The sequence below is a fragment of the Mchenga conophoros genome, linkage group LG4, assembly GCF_057382185.1.
Source record: "Mchenga conophoros isolate Kocher_MC1m ecotype Shallow Benthic linkage group LG4, M_conophoros_male_GT1.1, whole genome shotgun sequence".
Lineage (NCBI taxonomy): Eukaryota > Metazoa > Chordata > Actinopteri > Cichliformes > Cichlidae > Mchenga > Mchenga conophoros.
In genome coordinates this window covers 17,149,662-17,172,298 of record NC_140529.1, presented here as the reverse complement: position 1 = coordinate 17,172,298, position 22,637 = coordinate 17,149,662, and the positions used below count along the sequence as shown (strand labels likewise).

The following is a 22,637-nucleotide window of genomic DNA, read 5'->3' as shown; positions in this document are numbered from 1 at the left end:
CGTATAGAAAACTATCCCACGCGTATATAAAACAGGTCCGCGGCTCCGAACTGTAGTAAAGGGACCTCTGGCTAATACGTCGGGTTCGTGTCGGGCTCGTAGCTGAAAACTAGCTTTACTTTGTTGTCTGGGTCAACTCTGCTTGCCAGAGACAGAGAGAGGCGTTGAAAGGCTGCTCCAACGGGACTTATTGTTTCAGAGGAAAACACGAACACAGTGTACAGTCGAGACTTGATAGCTTACTTACAGATGGGCTTGTCAGGCACTCTTTTTGGCTGCAGTGGTTATTATTATATTTACATGCTTCCAGCTCCCGTTTCTGCCCCGTGACAGCTCGTACTTTTCCTTTCTCTCCCTCCCTCGCTCACAGACACATAACGGGTATGGCAGTCCATTCTCCCTGCAGCACAGACTACACTGCCCATGAGGCTACATTGTTTAGGGCGATGCCTGTAACACTCTGCTATTGCCTTCATATTAAATCATTTTTGTATAATAATTTTTAGAGGCTCTTATTGCGTGCTTTGTTTGGGTTTCCACCAGCGTGGAATTACCAAAAATTGAGAGACCATTGCCTAACATATGAAACAGGAAAATACCGCCATGTAATCCATTTATTTCAACAAACTAACTGTATTCTCAACATCACCTATTGAACGATAACTGTAACAGATACATTTACTCATATTTTGTATTTTAAATACGTAACGCCGGTGCATGTATTACGTTACTGCCCAACACTGCCTGTTGATGAGATCTTGTGCCGTTCCTAAAACACCGGCCTCCAACTCCTAAAGAGACACAGGTGTCCCTAAATTTAGCAAATATTAGCTTCAGGCTAGCTTGCTACGACGAATAGGCTAATACCAGTATTTTACCACAACTTCACCAGATGTAGCTAAAAAAAACTAAACTAATGTCCAGTCCAGTGGGACAGCAAGAAAGATGACAAAAAATGATTACTTACTTGCGGTTTGGAGGGTCAAGCTGAAATTGAAGCAGCCATTGAAAGACGGGAAGAGAGAAAGATGGCAGCTTGGTCAGCGCTAGTGGCCTCCATAATATATGCAAATACATGGGGGCCGGAATCCCCCCCCCCCCCAGCGCGCCCCTGGACGCCAAAACAGTGCCAGCAGATTGAAACTGAAAAATGGTTTGAAACCGAAAAAAAATGGATTGAAACTGAAAAAAATATATATATATAAGCGAAAACAAAAAAATTACAGTTTCAATTAATTGTTTTTCACTATCAATTTTTTTTTCGGTTTCAATACAAGATTTTTCAGTACATTTATTTCAGTTACAATATTTTTTTCGGTTTCAATATTTTTTTCGGTTTCGTTTCAAGGTGGCATCGTTCTGATTCCATATTTAAGTTGCTTGAAGACGTTTCACCTCTCATCCAAGAAGCTTCTTTAGTTCTAAGGTCAAATGGTGGAGAGTCCCAGATATAAACCTAGTGGGAGTATCCCCCCACAGAGGGACAAAAGGACCCCTGATGATCCTCTAATCACCTGAGCCAAGGTGTGAAACTGGGTGTGAGTCCCAATCAGCCAGGGTTTCGGGTGAGTTCATTGTGAAACCTGGCCCCACCTTATCATGCGAATTCCTGAGGTCAGATGGCCCAGGATGTGAGTGGGCGTTAAGGCGTCTGGGGAGGGAACTCAAAACTGGATTATAGATGGCAGAGAGTTGGTGTCGTAAACCACCGCCTCTGTTCAAAGATGGTCACTCACAGTGAACATAGATGGCTTCTTTCACTCCCCTTTCAAACCATCTGTCCTCTCTGTCCAAAATGTGAACATTGGCATCCTCGAAAGAGTGTCCTTTATCCTTAAGATGCAGATGGACAGCTGAGTCTTGTCCTGTGGAGGTGGTGACTCTTTCGCTGGTGTCAGCCCCCTCCCTCACCCGAGGGAGGATAAGAAGGACAGACACAACAACATTGTCATTCCCTATGTAGCCGGTGTATCAGAAAAACTCAGGAGGGTTTTCTCCCAGCATTTCAGACCCAGCAACACGCTCAGACAAAAACTGGTTCACCCGAAAGACAAAACTCCAAAACACAGACTTAACAATGTGGTGTATGCTGTACAGTGCAGCGAGGAATGCCCAGACCTTTACATTGGAGAGACCAAACAGCCACTTCACAAGCGCATGGCACAACACACTATCTTTTTATTTTTTTGTTTTTGTCTACATTATATTAAATGTTTCATTATCGGAAACATTTTAAGAGATACTTGTTATTCTTAACATCGTAACAGATACCCTGACCTGTAACTATCGTAAAATGCTTTGACCGGAAGTAGACACCTTTCGCGCAAGTCTTACACATCATGCGTGGACCCTCATTTATAAACACAACTTCTCACCTCACAAATACCTTATCTGGAACAACAGAGATATTTTATAGAAAAATAAATCACTTTTCCTGGAAACTTGGGTCCAAAATGGCATCCTATTGGTGGCTCAGCTGGTTAATAAAGAGGGACAACTACTTACTTACAATGACTTTATTGCACTATATTATTTTCCAATCAGTGTTCAGGAATTCTCAATGGTGCTTGGTGCCATACCCTCAGGGACTTTAATGTTATATAAAAACACTGACAGCTCAATATTTACCTCAGTCACTCTCCCTGATCCAGCTGAGTCACCAATAGGAAAAATCTGCTTTTCACAAGAACTTGGTAACAGCAATAAGAAAATACGTAGTTTATTCCAAGAAGATATCATCTCTCTCCCATATATAATATCTTATTGGAACCGATATGTTCCAGATATCAAGTGGAAGACAGTCTGGATGATCCCCCATAAATATTTGATTGTAAATAAGGTGAAAGAAGTCTCATATAAAATTCTTCATAAATGTTATCCAGCCAGTCACTACCTGGTAAACGTGTCTACTTGAAAATCTCCCATGTACGCCATTTCTTTCTTATTGTTGTAATCATGAATCCTTTTCCAAACTTGCTGTGTTCTATTTTAAGATCTTCGTCCATTTCACTTTGTCAGGCAGGTTCTACTTAATTGATTTCTTGGTCTTGCAGAAATCACACCTGATGAATCAATGTCTTTCTCACACAGGGCCTGGTAGATTTGGACATATTTTTTTTCCCTGATTAAAAACCTGAAACAAAACTGCACTCAGAGTGTAATTCCCATGAAATTTTACAATAAAGCCTAAAATATGGTAAGTAGTACACTGCAACATGGGAAAAGAGAAAAAGACAAGACACTGGAGAGCAAGTACGTATGCACACATTAATACCCAGTAGAACACTAGTTACAAACAAATATGTTTTATTTATTCAAAGGCATTTTTCGAAAGGTAAAAGAAAAATAAGCACAGATAAATTGATGTGTTGAGGCTGAGTATTTGTTCATAAATCTACTGGATGTTTGACCAGTGTGCCGCTTGAAGAATAAAATAAACAAGCTCGTACACATGATGTAGTTTTCTGCCGGTCCACTAGGTGTCGGTAGCAGACAAACGTTCAATCTGATGATGTGACCACAGGACAAAAAATGTTAACAAATCACCAAAGCTGCCACAGAAGCTGCAACAGAGGACAAAATAACTAGTATATTGTAATTTAATTGGCTTTTAAAACAATACAAGGAAATGAGCTGTTAACAAGCAGAAACTGGAAATTGAAAAACTGCTAGCCTGCGGAAAACAACTCCACGCAGCAAAATATACACTGACAACATTATGGAGCAACATGAGACTTTAAATCAATTTGGAATTAATACTTGATTAAACATTAGAAATATTTCAGATGCAAAAAAGAAAGAAATCCCCATAAATACAGTTTTGGTTTCAACAACTCAATTTTTTCTGTCAGTATGACCTTATGACATCTACATGGGTATAAAACACACTACAAGAAAAGTATACTAATAAATTCACTCTAAAGATAATAACGTGTTTTATGTTGAATATCTACAACTGAAATGAAAGGGACAAACTATTTCATTTTTACTTTGTAGTGCCATAAAGACTGATTTGGTATGAGTTGCCCAGTTTTAGAGCCATCTGCTGTAGAAATATTCTTTCTTTGGATAAAATAAAACCAGATAACAAGGTGACTGCTTTGTGGTGCTAAAGATGGCTTTCTCAGAATCATAACCCAGTTACTCAAAAAAAACAAAAACACACAAACCTTGTTACGAATAGTTTTTTTTTCTATAACTGGGCCATGACTTCTTAAAAGGAAAAGACCAGAGTATTTTTATTTGTTTTGGTTAAAGGCGGGGGAATTTGCTCTGAGGAGGTGGCCATTTCTAGGGCGACTCATGCCAAAGCAATTTAGATGAATAAATAACAACACACTCAATTGGGAAAATATGTTAATTTAACTTATCTGATCAGATGCCATGTTCAAAACGTTGATTTATCCACAGTTAAATATTGGTCTGCTTTAAAAATCATTACATCATAACTAAAGTAGAGTCAACATTAACAAACATTTTTGATAAAAGGCATTTAATTACATGAGGCTTTTTACCAAGTGAAACACTAATGATGACAACTTGACAAAACGCATGAATATCATGGTAATCTTGGCCTTTAACACGCTGTTTTGTTCATTTTCAAGTATCGACTTGGGATAGTAAAGCTTAATAACTTCAATTCCACGCCTTTTCCACAAATCTTCATCACCGGTGAGTTAGCAGGTTACAAACTTCTGTGTTCCAAGCTTTATCTAACATTTCTCTTTACAACAAAAACAGCACAGTGCATCTCTGAAGTAATCCAGCACAACTATAATCGCTGATGCCCATGATGGTTTCAGTTCTTTTAAAGTAATGCAAGGAACTGCTGGCAGGTATAACATCTAGCTTACTATTAAAAGCTGACACATGAGTAAGTGCAGAGATGCTAGAAATGTTCCAGTAATGGACCAAGCAGTAACCCAGCCAGAGAGGGGAAAAATATGGTAATTACTTCATACATCGCCAGTCGCATGATGCTATAATCTAATAAACAGTGGTTTCAAAAGAATAGCTTCAAAGAAGCTGTGAACAAAACAAGCATAGTAATAACAAAGAAATGTTCATTCTTCTTTGAAGTTTACACATTTCTATGTCGTTTTAAATCCCAAATCTCACAGCAAATCACTGGTTCCTTTCTAACCATGAAAACACAAAAAGTAACATAAGAACATAACAAAAAGGTTAAAATCCTACATCTTGTATCTCTAACTACTGATTCACTACACTTCTATGCTGTGGTTAATATTTGTTTATTTATATGCCTTTTATTTTATAGATAAAATTTTTATCATTTGAATCTAGCCTTAACTATACACACACAGCAAATATGTACAAAATAAAGTCTGTCAACTATAGATTCACAAAAAAAAAAAGCCTTTAGCAAGTCTAGGAGATGTCAGACAAGCCTCCACACTTTTTCCTTGTTCCACTATTATCCTTTTGGATAAAACAGTCCTGTGACTGGAGTTGGTGGAAAGCAGGAGACAGCGACACAACAGGGGGAGACAAAGCAGAGCTCTCTTCCTGTGTTTTTGCCAAGGGAAAGGGAGGAAGGTGAAGGTAAGTTCTCACAAAATGCAGCAAGGGTCCTCTGGAGCCTCGTCTATGCAGAGCAGTGGATGGGTGATGAAGTCACCTAGGCTCTTGTGGTGTGCATTTGCATCGAGCTGATTTGACCTTATGTAAATGGAGCTAGCCAGCACAGTGTGCCATGCTGGCAAAGGTAAGGTTACACTGTTTAAACAAGGCACTGCAGATCAAATGTGAATCACGGTGCACTTCTCGCCTTAGATAATTGCAGAAACATACTGCAGTGGCTACCACAGACGTAAGCAGGGGAAAAATTGGACTGCCATGTCTCTAAAGGACTTGAATCCGAAGAGTCATCTTTGCCACACTCAGTAAGAACAATGTACCATCAGGAACAAGAAGCTCATGCATAAGATGGACCAAAAAAGTACTAAATGTTTTCTAGATTTGCACCTGTGATTTGAAATGATGCAGAATTTGAAGCAGATTCCAATAGAAAATAAAAAATAAGGGTTAAAAAAAGAATGTTAGATGAGAAAAATTGTTTGTTTGTACTCATATGTTCAAGTTTCCATTTATAGAATTTGAATATTGTTTATATAAGCCTATTATGTCTATTTGCGTTTCCTGAGCACCAGGTACACGAGGCCACTGATGAGAGTCATGGGGAAGCTGATCCACGCCACAACATAAGAGGAGCCGAATGAGCCTTCCTGAAGGTCATGCTTATGAAAGCTTTTGTTCTCGGCCGTGTAGATGGACACCGCGATCATCACACATAAAGCTGGGAGATGAGAGAAGAGATAAGGAAAAGGATGGAAATCATACACACGGATAGTGGATATAAGTTGCATTAGAACATTAAAAGTTAGATGTGTTTTACATACATGCCAATATCTGGATAATGGCTGTGAAAATGAATCGCTCTCCCTGTTTGATCCTGAAGAGCTGAAGGATGAAGACGAAGAAGCTGACGCAACACAATATAGTGGCAAGGATCATGGTAGCCTGGACTGCCTGCAGATAAGCTGAGGAGAGAGAAGTTAGAAGTTGTAGCATACCCAGACATACATTTACAGAGATATAGGAAGTATACACACTGTCTTACCTGCATTCACAGTGTGACTGTCCTCAATCGATTCGCAAGTGGTGTTACATGCGTACCATAAGTCACTAATAATGTTAATGCCAGGTCTTGATACCACCCACCACGCCTACATCAGGGATAGACACAAGCATTGTTAAAAAAAGTGAAATGATTTATGTTAAAGGAGTATTTATTTTCAGTGTGTACTTACATTGTGAATGGTGGCAACGAAGAGCAGGATGGCTGCAGCCAGATGAAAGAGTATGATGAAAGCTAAGACGATCAACATGACTGCCCTTCCGTCTAACTTCTATCTGCTTTTTGTCACCTGTCGGTCAAACTGGTTAAATACCCTGCAGGCCGTTTCCCCTCGCTGTTTGTTTCTCCCACTGGCTGATTGTCAGTTTTGGTGGAACCACTTCTGTATGTTTATGCTGGCTGTCAGACAGGCGGGGTTGCAGACTGATAGTGAGGAATGGATCAAGGCCGCTCACATGAAAAGAACCTGTTGGAAGCAACATGAGTGTAATAGCTGAGTAAATGAAAAAAAAGAAATGATTTCTTTAATCATCATCATCATGCATGATCGATACCAATATCGATATTTGGTGATGTAAAAATTCAGCTCGTATAGATACACAAAACAGAAACAGATGTCCCAAAAATGTGTTATATGTGGTCGTTGATAAGTCCTAGCTAAGATAATATGACAATGTTGTAGGGCTGCACGATTTGCATAAAATGAGAATCACGATTTCTTTGCATAGAATTGAGATCACGATTTTCTTTTCCAATATAAATATTTATTGCGCTTAACTGCACATCAACTTCGTAACAGTTGAGACTGAACATAAAACAATAAATAAACATAAAAACAACAAATGTCTCACGTTTTGTTGTTGCCGCAAAATGTACTGCTTGAAATTCCGTCTCCACCATTGCTGGACACTGCGTGTATAGAGCAGGTAGTGCAACAATAGAAACGCACTGTGTAGCGTTTGTCGAGGGTGTTGATCATTTTCCTAAATCCCTCGTTTTGCACAGTGTTGATGGGAGCCATATCTTTGGTCAGGTGATAAGTGATAGCCTCCGTAATTTCTTTGTGCCTGCGGGAGTTCGACGGGTATAGGGAAGCGCTGTATAAGGTTCCCGTTATTGATGTTTGGGTGGTTGACCGGGACGGATTTTCTCCTGTCACTTTCTCGTCATCCCTGACATGTTCTCAGTTGTTTTTTCCCTGCTAATTTTAGCATCACACGGCACAGCTTCTGTATCACGTGGTATAAGGCTCCGCCCTCGTCATTTGTTGAGCAGGAAGAGTGAGCACTTGTTTTCATGCAGATTACGTCCCAGATCAAAATGCAATACAATCATTGTCGTCTGTGTTTTGTTTTTGTTTTTTTGTTTTGTTTTTTTAAATCGTTGTCATTTGGAAATGAGATCGCACATAAGTATAAATCGAGATCGCGATTTTCTAACGATTAATTGTGCAGCTCTACAATGTCGTTTAAAAATAATCTTCCTTTATTTTCACAAGTGGTCGATTACTCTCGATTACTAGTCGTCGTTGACTGTCGAGTGCAGAGTTGCAGCGTGGTGGACAAACTAAGCAAGATCAGCACTCATGGTTTGAAGGGCGTTTCTCCTGTGTCATCTTTATTTTTTTCATTTTAATTTATGAGCTAATATGTTATATATATACATTATAATGTAATGTATATATACATTATATATACATATAATGCCAAATAACTAATATTGGCAATGTCAACACAGTCTTTAACTGTTTATGGTCATTGCACAGTCATACCTTGTACAATAAATGGTAAATGGCCTGTATTTATATAGCGCTTTACTAGTCCCTAAGGACCCCAAAGCGCTTTACATATCCAGTCATCCACCCATTCACGCACACATTCACACACTGGTGATGGCAAGCTACATTGTAGCCACAGCCACCCTGGGGCGCACTGACAGAGGCGAGGCTGCCGGACACTGGCGCCACCGGGCCCTCTGACCACCACCAGTAGGCAACGGGTGAAGTGTCTTGCCCAAGGACACAACGACCAAGACTGTCCAAGCCGGGGCTCGAACCGGCAACCTTCCGATTACAAGGTGAACTCCCAACTCTTGAGCCACGATCGCCCAATAGTACAATGAAACTGGAGTACTGTCCAATATCAGCCTTCAAAGAAAAGCAAGCAGTAATTACAATATCGACAGAATAACATACATACAGAACAAAATATAAATTATGTATAGAAATGAAATGTATAATAATATAGCACTGACAGGATTTTTTTAACTATTTAGAAAATATGTAGATAAAGCATCGCTAAAAACTTCAATTACAATCCGTCTATGTATGTTCTGTTACATTGTGTCCAAATAGCTGTCAAAGAAACAGTCAGAAGCCTCAGAGTCTTCCCTTAAATGAAAGAAAACACACATCTTATGTTTTGTCCAGCAAATCATGTGTACATGTGTGTCAAAGAAAGAGTGGGTGTTTTACACAGTATATATACACACATTTACAATGTGTGGGAGTGTAGTGTATACTTTGCAGTGATTAAAGGCCTTCATTCAGACTTTATGGCAGCGAGGACTCAGCAGTAAACTTTTGGGGGGGGGGGGGGGGGGGGGGCGGGTGTGTGTGTGTGTGTGTGTGTGTAAATCTGTGTTTTGTTCAAACCTGAGATTAACCAACACAATGATACACAATTATCAGTTACAAATTTGATAAAAAGAATGCCAGTAAATCAAGACGCACTGCCATGGATACATTTCAGTAAAGTTTACATATTTCAAATGAACCAAGGGCACTCAGTGTGCAGGTTCAAATACCAGCCTATTCTACTTCTTCTGCAGTGTGACCTTAGCCTTTGTAGCAGTATGATTCAAACTAAATGTCCAGAAGTGTATGGTTTCACAAATCACTGTTGACAGTCATAACAGGTTGGGTGTATCTGTTAGGATAAGACGTATTTGTGTCTGAACAGGCAGTTATTTGAACAATAAGTTACTGTGTTCTCTTTCTGCAAGGTTGCGCCTGATTTATTTTCTTTTGTTATTTTCATTAGTTTTTATTTGTGTATTCTACAGACAAATTCCTCAGAGTGAATAAAAATGTGGATTCTATTAAAAACAAAAAAACAAAAACAAACTCAAGCATACCCAGAAAACCATGTGTGAGAAAATCCAGGGTTGAGTTTTGCTCCGCATAAAAAAAATGCCTTGTCAGCATCATTCGGTTATTTGGCTGCAAATGCTCACATAACACAGGATTCCAAAATCTACAATTCAACTGTGACATTTTACAGCACAGCTTTGATGGCACTTTATAATATAATGTGTCTGCAAATGTAGGCCTACATTTCTGAAACACATACTGACTAGCATCTGCGTCACACAGTGTCACACATCAAACTCTACCGTGGAGATAACGCACATAAAACAAAACATATTATTTAGATTTCTGGAAGTGCCTCCCACCTAAGGTTCAGAAGCTTACGAGGCACAGACGCAAGCATATTTAAAAGCATGTGAGTGTACACAATCACACACACACACACAGCCCCAGCCAGACTGCAGAGGAATTAGTCTTCCCCGCCAAAATGGAGTCACAGTAAAAACAGTCTCTGCCCACCAACAGGAAGCAGGTCACAGTTTTTGTGTGCGAGTATGCGGTTGTGTGATGTGCCAAAGGATAGGTCCTCCCTGTCTGGGTAGGGGGGAAGGGGGCACCAGGTGGTAAATAGTAAAAAGGAAGCGGGAAAATAACAACAGCCATCTAAAAGCACAGGGTTCAGGTTTCCAACAAGTATGCGAACAGCAAGGGCTTTTCAAGCCAAAAGATCATAATGATACTGTTCTGAAAATCAAACTGGAGAAGACAAAGGCTTGGTAAGACTCATTTAAACCGAGACCAGAGGTTGTGAGGAAAAAAAAACTACAAAGAAATGGAAGTGAAAATCCTGTCGCACGTGAGCCTGCAAAATGTTTATTCTCAACATAAACGCTTTGAGGCAATAAAAGCCTGCGATGTCTGTGTTTATATGGTAGTTTGGTGTCGTTGTGTGTTTATATGTGACACCTTATATATAAAGTAGCTACTGTATGCCAACTCTCTCAATATCCACACAAAGTAGTGAATAGCACACATATAACACTTTATAATAAATCTGTTTCTGTAAATCTGATTTTAGTTTTTGATTTTACAGAGAAACGCTAGCACAGTGAAGGAAGCATCGAAAGACATTTGGGAAAAAGGGCGGCCAAAGTTAAAAATAAAAGATAATTTAATTCACTTCCAGTGCAATGCATCTCTTTGAGCCTAATCTGACCTGCAGGGACATTCTTTGGAGTGGAAAATAATCCCCAGACATGCACATGTGGGCACACACAGCTGGATCTTCTACTGTCTGCAGCTGCCTTCTCATCTCAGCAAAGAGAGGAGGAGCACGGGAGGAGGGTGGGATCAGAGAAACAAGGAAGGGAACCCAATTGGAGGGAAATGGAGGGAAGGCAGAAAAACAAAAACATGAGCCTAGAGGCACATACTGAGTACAGTCGTGCAGACTTTGATGTATGCACACATACACAGAATGCAAAATCGCAAACATTTGGGAGCTGAGTTAAATATAAGAAAAACATACGATTCGCATAAGGAAAATGTAGATAATTGAAAGTAAATGAAATAAGTGTCTTTTGTGTTGGTGAGTGCTTGCACTGTAAAGATCTTCATTACTTTGACTGCCAGGCCCCGATTATCATGAGCATGATTAAAGAAAAGAAAACAACACTTACTACAAACACACCCTAACATTAGCCTAATGTGGACCCTGCACTCCCAGCGACCCTAATGGGTTTCCCTCAGCGCTGATAGTAGAGTGTGAATTGTCGTTCCTCTGACATCAGGCAACAGCTGACACACAGACACACACACTATCCACATTCATGTTGCATACATTAGCCATGCTTCTTTGACCTGCTTCACACCAACACGGCACAATTTGTCACACCTTATCTATCAAAACAGACAGATTTTATTTGCCTCAACTGTGAGGTGTGCGCCACCAGAACAAGTAATAACAAATCTATTGTAACACCATCTTTGTCGTGGTCATTAACAAATGTAATCTGAACTAAGATGTGATGTTCACAAGCGAAATGTAGCTGCTAAAGGGTAACCTACAGAAGTTGAATTTTTGCTGTTATGTTTTCCCTGTGAGGCTAGTGTTTTTAGAGCTATTCAAAGTGGGTTTACATGGTTTAGGGGCTTTAGTTTTGTGAGACCTTCTCAGCACAAAAAAAATGACCATGGAAAGTCTCTAGTCGGAAAAAAGAACAAAGTGAAGCTTAGCTTTTCTCCACATCAGCAGCAGTATAACTCAGGTCATTTTACAGTAAGTATATTATCCTGTGTTTTGTTTGTACAAGATGTGACAGTTCCCTTTGTGTTTAACTTTAGGAAAGTCTGGCATACGGCTAGGTGTAAGCAGAGAAACACAATGACAGATAACTCCAGTTACCTTCCCTGTCACACAGATACACACACGCTGACAAGCACCACAAATGAAGCCATTCCTCCTCTCCACTCAGCCTTATAATAGGAGACTGGGGGGAGACTCAGTCAGTGGAAGAGTGCAAGTGTGTATATGTGTGTGCTCATGTCGACTGATTCCCTTGTCTGGTGGAAAATGCTGACTTTTAATGTCCTTTTTTTCCCTCTTTTCATAAAACACAAAGCCACAGACTTAACTGGGCCTCTGCATCTCACTCCCCCGCCTCTCTCACTGTCCCATTCTCCCTTTCTCTCTACTTATCTCTCTCTCTGTGTCTTTGGCCATGGAAAATTGGATTGAGGAAAAAAAAGAAGAGAGAAGGGATAGAAGACTTCCAGTGGAGCCCTCTGGCCCTCATCTGCCTTTACTCTTGAATACTCCTTTTTGTGTATGCACAAATATTCAAAGAAGCTTAAGCTGACAATTGAGAAACATTTGCTCATGAAAAACTCAATCTCCATGAGAAATTAAGACTCATTTTCAGTGCTTTGGTCATAGACTTGGTCATAATGTTAAATTTATATATCATAAGATTCACTTATAGCAAAGGGGAACCAAATCTTTCTGTGTGTATACGACTTACAGGCCAAGCTTTGGATTACCTTTACACAAAAGGTACACTTTCCCAGGACCGATGGCAGAAATCAAGCATTATGTATCTATAAGAGGTCTTTTTTAGATATGATGCTGCATTCTAGATGCAACTTTACAATTACTACAAGGGGAAACATTTTAGTTCATCCTTAGGGACAGTGTTTGGCTACATTTGTAGACCAAACCCTGTACATTGTGTAGCAAGTCAACAGTACTGTGCTGTTTTAGGGGGATTTAAATGACTCAAAGTCATGCAGCATCTGACTGAATTTGAAGGACACAACAAGGATTGGTGAGACTTTAAATGTCTGTGTTGAGGAGACCCAACCTGGCTTCATCTTTCAGGGACTAGCTTTAATGGGACAACACAACATTAGGCTTCAAATATTCAATAAAAGTGGTACTCTGGACTGACTGTTGCTCTATTCCTTGCCATCCATACTAAAATATTAGGAGAGTGTACAATACAGTCTATGAAATTGCAGATAGACCAGTTACTTCGATGGTTATTTGTGTTATTTGTCTGTGAATGCATACAAATGACATATTCACATCCCAAATAGACAAAAAGACTCACACAATATCAAGTTTTTCTGAGTACTAGAGAAGGGTAACATGAAGTTACAAAAGAGCCCAAAAAATAAGAAGAATCTGCACACATATACACAACTGTTTTCCTTCTGGCTTCAAATACTTCAACACAGGCATTCTTTCATGTTGGACGCTAACATGGTTTTTAGGTGTGTGTGTGTGTACGTGCTTTTCTTCACACATTCCTCATGTGACAGTGCTGAGTAATAACTTCCACATGGAGAGACAGAGGGAGAGAGAGGTTAAGTAACACCTGACAGAGAGATGAAAAGGAGACCTCCACTCACATCTCCATCCCTATTTATTTATATTGTTCATCTTTTTCTGTTCTTCTGTCAGTCACTTCACACTTGTTCCCTAATCGCTTTCATCTGTCAGCGACGCTTAAAATCTCTCCATAAGCCTGCTGTCTAATTCCCCTCCTATCATATGTCACTCATGTCTTTCCGCGTGCCACATTCTGTATGAGGGGAAATGCTTGTGGCTCGCTACCTCGTGTCACAAAACATAAGTGTAAGAGGGAAAATGCTTCAGGAGTTATTCTGCCTGAATTATACATCCAAACCCTCTTGCACTCTAAAACTTGACTCTGATGGGATGAAAACACACCACCTTCAATATGGTGGGATGATGGTATCCATCAAAATGCAGCCACGTTTAGCTTCACTCCTGTATTTAGCAATTTATCCATCCATTTGCTCACTCAGTCTCTTGCTTAACGCACTTGTTCACATGTATATTCCCTGTATGTGATTATTAAGAGATATGGAAACCAGATTTCTACTCAAAATATAGCTTAATGTGGGGCGATCGTGGCTCAAGAGTTGGCAGTTCGTCTTGTAATCGGAAGGTTGCCGGTTCGAGCCCCGGCTCCGACAGTCTCTGTCGTTGTGTCCTTGGACAAGACACTTCACCAGTTGCCTACAGGTGGTGGTCAGAGGGCCCGGTGGCGCCAGTGTCCGGCAGCCTCACCTCTGTCAGTGCGCCCCAGGGTGGCTGTGGCTACAATGTAGCTTGCCATCACCAGTGTGTGAATGGGTGGATGACCGAATGTAGTGTAAAGCGCTTTGGGATCTATAGGGACTAAGTAAAGCGCTATAGAAATACAGGCCATTTAGCATTTACCATATTGTGATTGCAGCATGGTCTATACCACAAGTGGCATTGAGGCTGGAGTAAATAATGCTTTGATGCCTCAGTTCCTATTTTCAGGAGCGTGTTGCAACTTGACAGAGCCCCCTCCCGCCAATTTAACTTTGCCCACGCCATCCAGTGTATCCACATTATTGCAGTTCAACTGTAACCCTCCCATTTCATATGTCCTCATATCTTTCTCTATACTTTTATCTTATTTGTTGCTGGAGCTAAAAAAAAATCTGTAACCACAGAAACCTAAAATAACATAGTCTAATGTTATTTTCTATCCACAAGAGGGCGACAGGCATGAAGAGAAACAGGGATCTACCCCATTGAAAACTTAAAGACAGGGATAAAGGCATTACAGTGTGTGTACTGCATTTAGATGGCACCCCTTAAATATATTATAAGCAACATATATAAAGCATAGTCCCGGAAACCACAACCACAGCAACATAACAGCCTTCTGTGTCATGTTGCAGGAAGCCCGATCTTTAAGTCCCAGAGTTCACAGGCGCATATTTTCAGCGTCCATTGAAAAAAACGAAAGAAAAAACTAAATGTTTATCCTCCTTCCCAAAACACTAAAGTTTCTTTCACTGGACTTAAAAATACGTTTTACTCCCACACACATTATCAAAGTGGCTGACAACGCCCCTTTTATTTCCAATGTCTGAACTTGGAGCTGAGTTACAATCTGTGTAAAAATACCCACAGGGCAAAACACGGCAGTAAGGGACCCTTAAACCCTGCAACAAACAGTAAGAGACGGCCTAATGTCCAAATACGCTTAAACAGACATACCATAAAATATATTTTTTAAGGTTCTGTTTATTTATATATTTTGTTGTTGTTGTTGTTGTTTTAATGTATTAATTCATGTATTTATTTATATTTTTTAGACAGCTGTCTTCTAGAGCAGTAAACACGTTACGCTGCACTTCAAACACATAAAGTTGCTCTGAGTGATGCCACAACCCCCACATAGAAAGTTCTGTTTGGCATTTAAGCGCCAAACTAAACTTAAAATAAAAGTTATCAGGAAAGAAAAGTTCGCTCACCGAATTTGGTCCAAGCACGAAAAACAACTCTTCTGTGGAAGAAACAGCCTCGAACGTGAGAAAACAGCAGCTGTCGTTCTCACTAGTAATCAAAAAAAACAAAAAAGTACAAATGCACGTCCGCTAGCCCGGCCGTCGAGAGCGCGCGAGGGAGGGAGACCTGGAGCTGGGTGTGGTTTGGACTCGATGTACTGGGAGGTCTACGTGTGCGCGCGCGCGCGCGTCGATGATAGGTGACAGGAATTTGGGGCCCGGCGGGAAAAAGAAAAGAAAAGTATGGTGAAAAAAATAGAAAGTTTATATTTCCTCACATGGCTACAGTCTGAATGAGAAAAAACAAGCGGAAGGAGTCCGAGGACAGGGAGGGAGACAAAAGGAAATTAAAGAGATAAAAGGGGATGAAAAGTGAAGGAAAGGAAGGAATGAAGAAGGAATACTGAAAAGGGGCGAGGAGCGGAAAAACAGTTGACTCTGTTACCTGTGTTTTCTTTAATTTAGATTTTTTAAGTATTCCTTCATTTTAGAGGTCAAAATATTTGACCCAGGACCCCCCCCCCCCCCTTGTATTCTTATCCACCTTAAACACTCCTTTTTCATTGTTGTGGTATTTCTGGACTTTACCTCCGAGGCCCAGTGTGGGCAGCGTTTGGATTTTCTGCTCATAAAGTTTGGTTTCCAAGTATAGCACTGCTTTCTTGGCGGGCTGCCACAGCTTGTTATAATTAAAAGTTCTTTCTCTTAGGTTCTGCCACAAATTTAAAACAACTGCTTCTTGGAAGGCCCACAGTTTACATCCACACAAAGAGCAATCATGAAAAGACAAGCACAGAAAATGAGATCTCCCTCTTTAAGCTCTCACAAGTCACTGCTTTGCAATCAGAATCCTGCCCTGTGTCTGTTTGCTGACAAGCACTACCAATCTCTAACACTCCAATATGTCATGCAAAAATACACTATAATGCCCAAAATTTTCACTCACCCATTTAAATCATTGAATTCAGGTGTTCCAATCACTTCCACATTCACAAACATTTTTTTTAAAGAATGGGTTGCTCTCATGAGCTCGGTGAGTTCCAGCGTGGTACTTTCATAGGATGCCACCTGTGCATCATATCTAGTCATGAAACTTTCTCACTACTAAATATTCCACAGTCAGCTATTAGTGGTATTAAAACAAAGTGAAAGCGATTGGGAACAACATGAACTGGTTGGCAATGTAAAATCACAGCGTGAAGTCCACGGATGCTGAGGCTCATAGTGCACAGAGGTCACCAACCTTCTGCCGACTTGGTCGCTACAGACTTCCAAAGTCCATGTGAGTTTGAAATTAGCTCAAGACCATGTATCAGACACTACTGGACTCTATGGAGACATGTTCTCTGGAGTGATAAATCATGCTTCTCTGCCTGGCAATCTGATGGACGAGTCAGGGTTTTCCAGGACAATGGTACTTGTGTGACTGCATTGTGCCAAGTGTAAAGTTTGATGGAGGGGGATTATGGTGTAGGGTTGTTTTTCAGGAGTTGTACAGTTTGGGGATGGTCCCTTCCTGTTCCAACATGGCTGCACAACAGCACACAAAGCACAGTCCATAAAGACATGGATGAGCAGGTTTGGTTTGGAAGAACGTGACTGGCCTGCATAAAGTCCTGATCTCAACCCAATAAAATATCTTTGGGATGAATTAGAGCAGAGACTGTAACCCAGGCCTTCTCATTCAACATCAGTGTCTGATCTCACAAATTTGCTTCTGGAAAAATGGTCAGAATTTCCCACAAACACTTCTAAACCTTGGTAACCTGGGCAGCACGGTGGCACGGTGGTTAGCACTGTTGCCGCACAGCAAGAAGGTCCTGAGTTCAATTCCACGATCGGGCTGGTGGAGTTTGCATGTGTGGAGTTTGCATGTTCTCCCCGTGTTTGCGTGGGTTCCCTCCGGGTACTCCGGCTTCCTCCTACTGTCCAAAGACATGCAGCTTGTGGGGATAGGTTAATTGGATAATCCAAATTGCCACTAGGTCTGAATGTTAGTGCGAATGGTTGTTTGTCCCTGTGTGTTGGCTGTGCGACAGACTGGCGACCTGTCCAGGGTGTACGCTGCCTCTCGCCCTATAACAGCTGGGATAGGCTCCAGCGCCCCCTGCGACCCTGAAAAGGATAAGTGGAAGTGAATGGATGGATGGGAACTCTTCTTCCCTGAAAAGTTGAAGCTGTTATAGCTGCAAAGGGTGGGCCGACATCCTATTAAACTCCATGGATTAAGAATGGGATGTCACTCAAGGCAGATGTGCAAATACTTTTGGTAATTTAATGTATTTTTGTATGGTATGCAGTTGATGTAGTTTTAGTTAAGGTTAGCATAGTTCCATTGGTCTGCAACATTCGCCTAATTTAACAGAACAATCTAGTAATTTATGTGTGATGGTGTCTTGCAAAGATGTAGATGAGATAATGAAACATAGAGGCTGTTTGGTAGATATGAGGTTAAAGTCAGAAGCTGAACATCAGAATTAACTATGTCTACTTAAAGGGTGTGGCGATAACAAGACTGCATGAAGAGATCTGGAATATTAAAGATCATGGTGCCATAGTTCTTGTTTATATTGTTGAACAAAGCTTCCTCTTGTTTCCAGTATTCATACCAAGCTAGAGGTTGGAGTGCCTTACTCATCTGTCTCAGCCCAGAAGCACAAAATGAGCATCAAGCAAGTTCACAAAAGGGTTCAAAAGTAAATCTATTCACTCATTTTGCTAATCTCAATAGGTCCAATAAATGCAAACACAGAAAGTCTTGAGGAATCATAGAAAGTAATTCAACAATCCTCATTGCTAGTTTTTCTTTTGTGGGGTGAATGAAGCCTTCAGTAATACGGATGCAAAATGAGAATAAACATTAAAAAATTTTTTTTAAATGTGCTGCATAAGAGAACAGTTTGACTTCAGCAGAATGCACCTATTCATAAATGTGCTAACAGGGGTGATGCCATGTGCTGAAGAGGCATGTAAAGGTAAGATGAATAAACAGAAATAATTTCTCACTTTGTTTTACTTACTCCGTTGTTCCCACATAAGTGTTTTCATTTATTTACCACTAAGGGCGTTTATATAATGTCACACCCATCTCTAAAGGCGTATCTGCTGTGGGACTGGGTCTGCAAACAACTCTCCCATCAAGACTTGCCATTTGCAAATAATTGACAGCCTAACTTAAACCTCAACAACTATCAGGAATCCCATCTCTTGTTACCACTTCTTTTACACTCGCCAATCTTACATCGTGAGTTTAGGGCATCTTTGTCTCGCCTGCCTTGCTGGCTGGCGTAACCGCTCTGACAAGGTGGAATTCTTTCCTGTGGTCATAAGGAAGTAGTTGGTAAAGACAAGCACGAGGTAATGAAGAAGGCATTGTCCGAGCTCATTGTGCAGCCCATTTTCCTGGCAGCCGCAGCTCGTGACTGCTGCCAGTGTGACAATGGCTGCAAATGCAAAAAGAGCTGATGTTAAGCATCACCTTCATAGTGAGGCAGCAGTGTTATGCCAGCCAGACACATGGCATTGGGCTGCTTCGTTCAAGAGCTCCACTGATTTAAAACAATAGAAGGAAATGGAGCTTAGAGGCATAACGCTAATATCCTGGTTAAATAAAGCTTCAAAGCTCATGTCCAGACAGTGTAAGATTTTCATTGAAATGAATGTGTGTTCAGGATGTCCTGGTTAAACTTACACATGGATATAATTAAAACAGACAATTCAAGAGCTTTTTGGAAGAAATTAATTGCTTTGATGTATCTTGATGCCATTATTTGTTATCACAAAGTGGGCAGGGCTGGGCAGGAAAGCTGCCAGGATCGTTTTAGAATAAAGCCTGAGGTCATGTTGCTGTGTGAGAAGAAGGTTATTGTGGGCAAAGAAAACACTGGGCTTCGCTTGTTTTGCAAATAATGTATGCATATTTTTAAAGAATGCACACATAATGTGTTGTGCAGGACGGGATAGGATGGATGTAATCTGCTGTGCAGCTGATGGTGCCACATTCCAATTAATACAATGGATTATCCCTCATTTGCTGGCATTACTTTTTCTCCTTATTGGATTCCTTTCAGCAAGCGTGTCACCACAGAAACACGCTTTTTTTTTTTTTAAGCAAAGCATCATGCTACAATTTTAAGAGAGCAACTTAAAAACAATATTCCTGGATGTTTTGGTCATCTTTGTAATTTTTCTATTTATTTTTGTCTGCCTGCTTTGGTTTAAGCCTGGTGAACATTTGTTGTTCATTTCAACATCCCTTGTTGCACAGCAAACACACACATTCGCACGCAGATGCACGCACATCCAAAGCCTGTGCCTGTTTAAACAACAAAGCAGTCCCATCCTCTTTAGCCCCTCAGGTGTCCGACCCCTATACCACTGCTATAACGCATAAACACATCATGCAAACTGGTTTCACCTCTCTGCAAGGTGTTGGGTGTCCATCACACATACGACAAAAATGAGAGACTTACTCATGTTAATACACACACACCCACTTACAAGTATGTCACTATGGACACATATCAGTGGCCTGCTATTGTTGTAGACATATAGGTGGTAACAAAAAGCTAAAACCCATCTCCGCCCAAAACCCTGCAGCACGGAATGTTACTAAAGCAGAATTAGATTTCCGCTCTCTTACTGCTGCCATGTTTGTACAAAATTGAGATGTGATGTGAAGCTGTTTGGGAAGATTTGCAAATAATTTCAAACTTTAAATAAGAATACCCTCATCCACTAATGGGGTTAAATCTTAACCATCCAAAGAAAGAAGAAAAAAGTATAAAAACAAGATCCAGAAGGTCAAAAGCAGCATCTGTAGTGGTCTGTCTGGGAGCTAGTGGACATGGCATGGTTAGCTTGCACCCCAGTGATAGCATGTGCTGCCATTCAGATAATGTTTTGTTTGTTTATCTCAGCAGGACAATGCCAAACTGTATTTTGCATATATTACAGCAGCGTGGCAGCAATGCTAAACTGGCCTGCTTGTGGTTCAGACCTGGAGCATTATGAAATGAAAAAATATGACAAATGGGGCCCGAGACTGTGAACCACAGCAACTGCTCTTGTTCTCCTCCAGAGGAAGTGACGTAGCAACATAAAAAACATGGGACATCCCAACATTTTTGGAAGTGTAAATTCAATACGAGGACATACGCTCACTGGACACTCTATTAGTTACACCTTGCTAGTACTAGCATGGTGCCTTTGGAACTGACTTAATTTTCTGTGGCATAGATCCAACAAGGCTCTTCAGAGATTTTGGTCCATACTGACATGATGGCATCATGCAGTTGCTGCACATCCATGATGTCAATCTTCTATTACACCACATCCCAAAGGCGCTCTATTGGATTGAGATCTGATGACTGGGGAAGCCATCTGAGTAGTAAACTCATTGTCATGGTCAAAAAACCACTTCAAGATTATGTTAGTCTAGTGTGTGTGCATTACACTGTGGTTATAAAGCGACAGGCGTGACCAGCAACAGCGCTCACATAGGCTATGTTGTTTAAATAATGCTAAAGGGCCCGAAGTCTGCCAAGAAAATAGCCCCCACGCTATTGCACCATCACCACCAGCCTGAACCGCTTTAATGAGGTTGGTTAAGATAAGATGACCTTTATTAGTCCCACAGGTGGGAAATTTGTTTCGTTACAGCAAAAGTGCAAAGGTATGTAGCAGAAATTAGAAAACACTGGAATGCAATAAAATAAAATAAAATACTATATACAATAGAATCAAATAGAATCAGATATACAATAGAATCAAATAGAATACAAATGCTATATACAACTGAGTAAGAAAATACAAAAGTACAACTTTGTCAGAGAAAGAATTGCACATATAGCAGTCTTATTGCTCATGTGTGGGTTTGATCAGCCGCAAAAGTCTTTGTTGTGGAGTCTGACAGCAGTGGGGAGGAAAGACCTGCAAAATCTTTCCGTCCCACACCGTGGGTGCCCCAGCCTTCCACTGAAGGAGCTGCTCAGTGCTGTCAGAGTCTCCTGCATGGGGTGGGAGATGTTGTCCAACAGGAATGACAGCTTAGCCGCCATTCTCCTGTCACTGGCCCTTTGGATCAGCCTGTTCAGTCTCTTCCTGTCCCCTGCAGAGATGTTGCCACCCCAGCAGACCACACCGTAAAAGATTGCTGAGGCCACCACAGAGTCATAGGTCTTCAGGAGTGGGCCCTTCACTCCAAATGACCTGAGTCTCCGCAGCAGGTACAGCCTGCTCTGCCCTTTCCTGTAGAGGGCGTCTGAGTTATGAGTCCAGTCCAGTTTGTTGTTCAGATGAACACCAAGGTACCTGTAGCTGTCCACAGCCTCAATGTCCATACCTTGGATGTTCAGTGGTTGCAGTGGAGGATGTTTGTGCCTGCGGAAGTCTACCACCAGCTCCTTGGTTTTACTAGTGTTAATCTGGAGGTAGTTCAGCTGGCACCAGTCCACAAAGTCTTGGGTCAGTCCTCTGTACTCCTTGTCGTCCCCATCAGTGATGAGGCCGACTATTGCAGAGTCATCATAGAACTTCTGCAGGAAGCACTGGGTGGAGTTGTGGGAGAAGTCTGCAGTGTAGATGGTGAAGAGAAACGGAGCCAGAACCGTTCCCTGTGAGGCCCCCGTACTGCAGACGACCCTGTCAGACACACAGCCCTGAGTTCTCACATACTGTGGTCGGTCGGTGAGGTAGTCCAGAATCCAGGTCGTGAGGTGATGGTCCACTCCAGAGTTCTCCAGCTTGTCCTTCAGGACCGTGGGAAGAATGGTGTTGAAGGCACTGGAGAAATCAAAGAACATAATTCTCACAGAGAGGGAACGATGTAGGAGGTGGATGACGGCATCATCCGCTCCAATGCCAGGTTGGTAGGGAAACTGAAGTGGGTCCAGTGATGAGCTCACCAGGTGCCGAAGCTGAGCTAGGACCAGCCACTCCAGGGTCTTCATCAGGTGGGATGTCAGAGCCACCGGCCTGTAGCAGTTGAGGTCCTTGGGGCGTGAAGTCTTTGGCGCTGGTACAACACAGGAGGTTTTC

General features: G+C 41.2%; 1 protein-coding gene across 1 annotated transcript; it reads right to left on the bottom strand.

Moving 5' to 3' along the window:
• Positions 1–3,289: 3,289 nt before the first annotated feature.
• On the bottom strand, positions 3,290–15,726 carry emp2 (epithelial membrane protein 2). Its single transcript, XM_085270727.1, has 5 exons — positions 15,567–15,726; positions 6,831–7,124; positions 6,641–6,746; positions 6,420–6,560; positions 3,290–6,316 (listed from the first exon to the last, which is right to left on the bottom strand). The coding sequence occupies exons 2-5, from the start codon at positions 6,906–6,908 to the stop codon at positions 6,147–6,149; spliced, it is 495 nt and encodes a 164-aa protein (XP_085126853.1). The 5' UTR covers positions 6,909–7,124; positions 15,567–15,726; the 3' UTR covers positions 3,290–6,146.
• Positions 15,727–22,637: the final 6,911 nt, after the last annotated feature.

Bases quoted from the DNA above. Each gene is read 5' to 3' on its own strand.
- emp2 (XM_085270727.1), bottom strand. From the start codon at position 6,908: ATGTTGATCGTCTTAGCTTTCATCATACTCTTTCATCTGGCTGCAGCC. The intron at 6,561-6,640 runs GTAAGACAGTGT...CTCTCTCCTCAG, and splicing joins CAGTCACACTGTGAATGCAG to CTTATCTGCAGGCAGTCCAG. The intron at 6,317-6,419 runs GTATGTAAAACA...CTCATCTCCCAG, and splicing joins CATTATCCAGATATTGGCAT to CTTTATGTGTGATGATCGCG.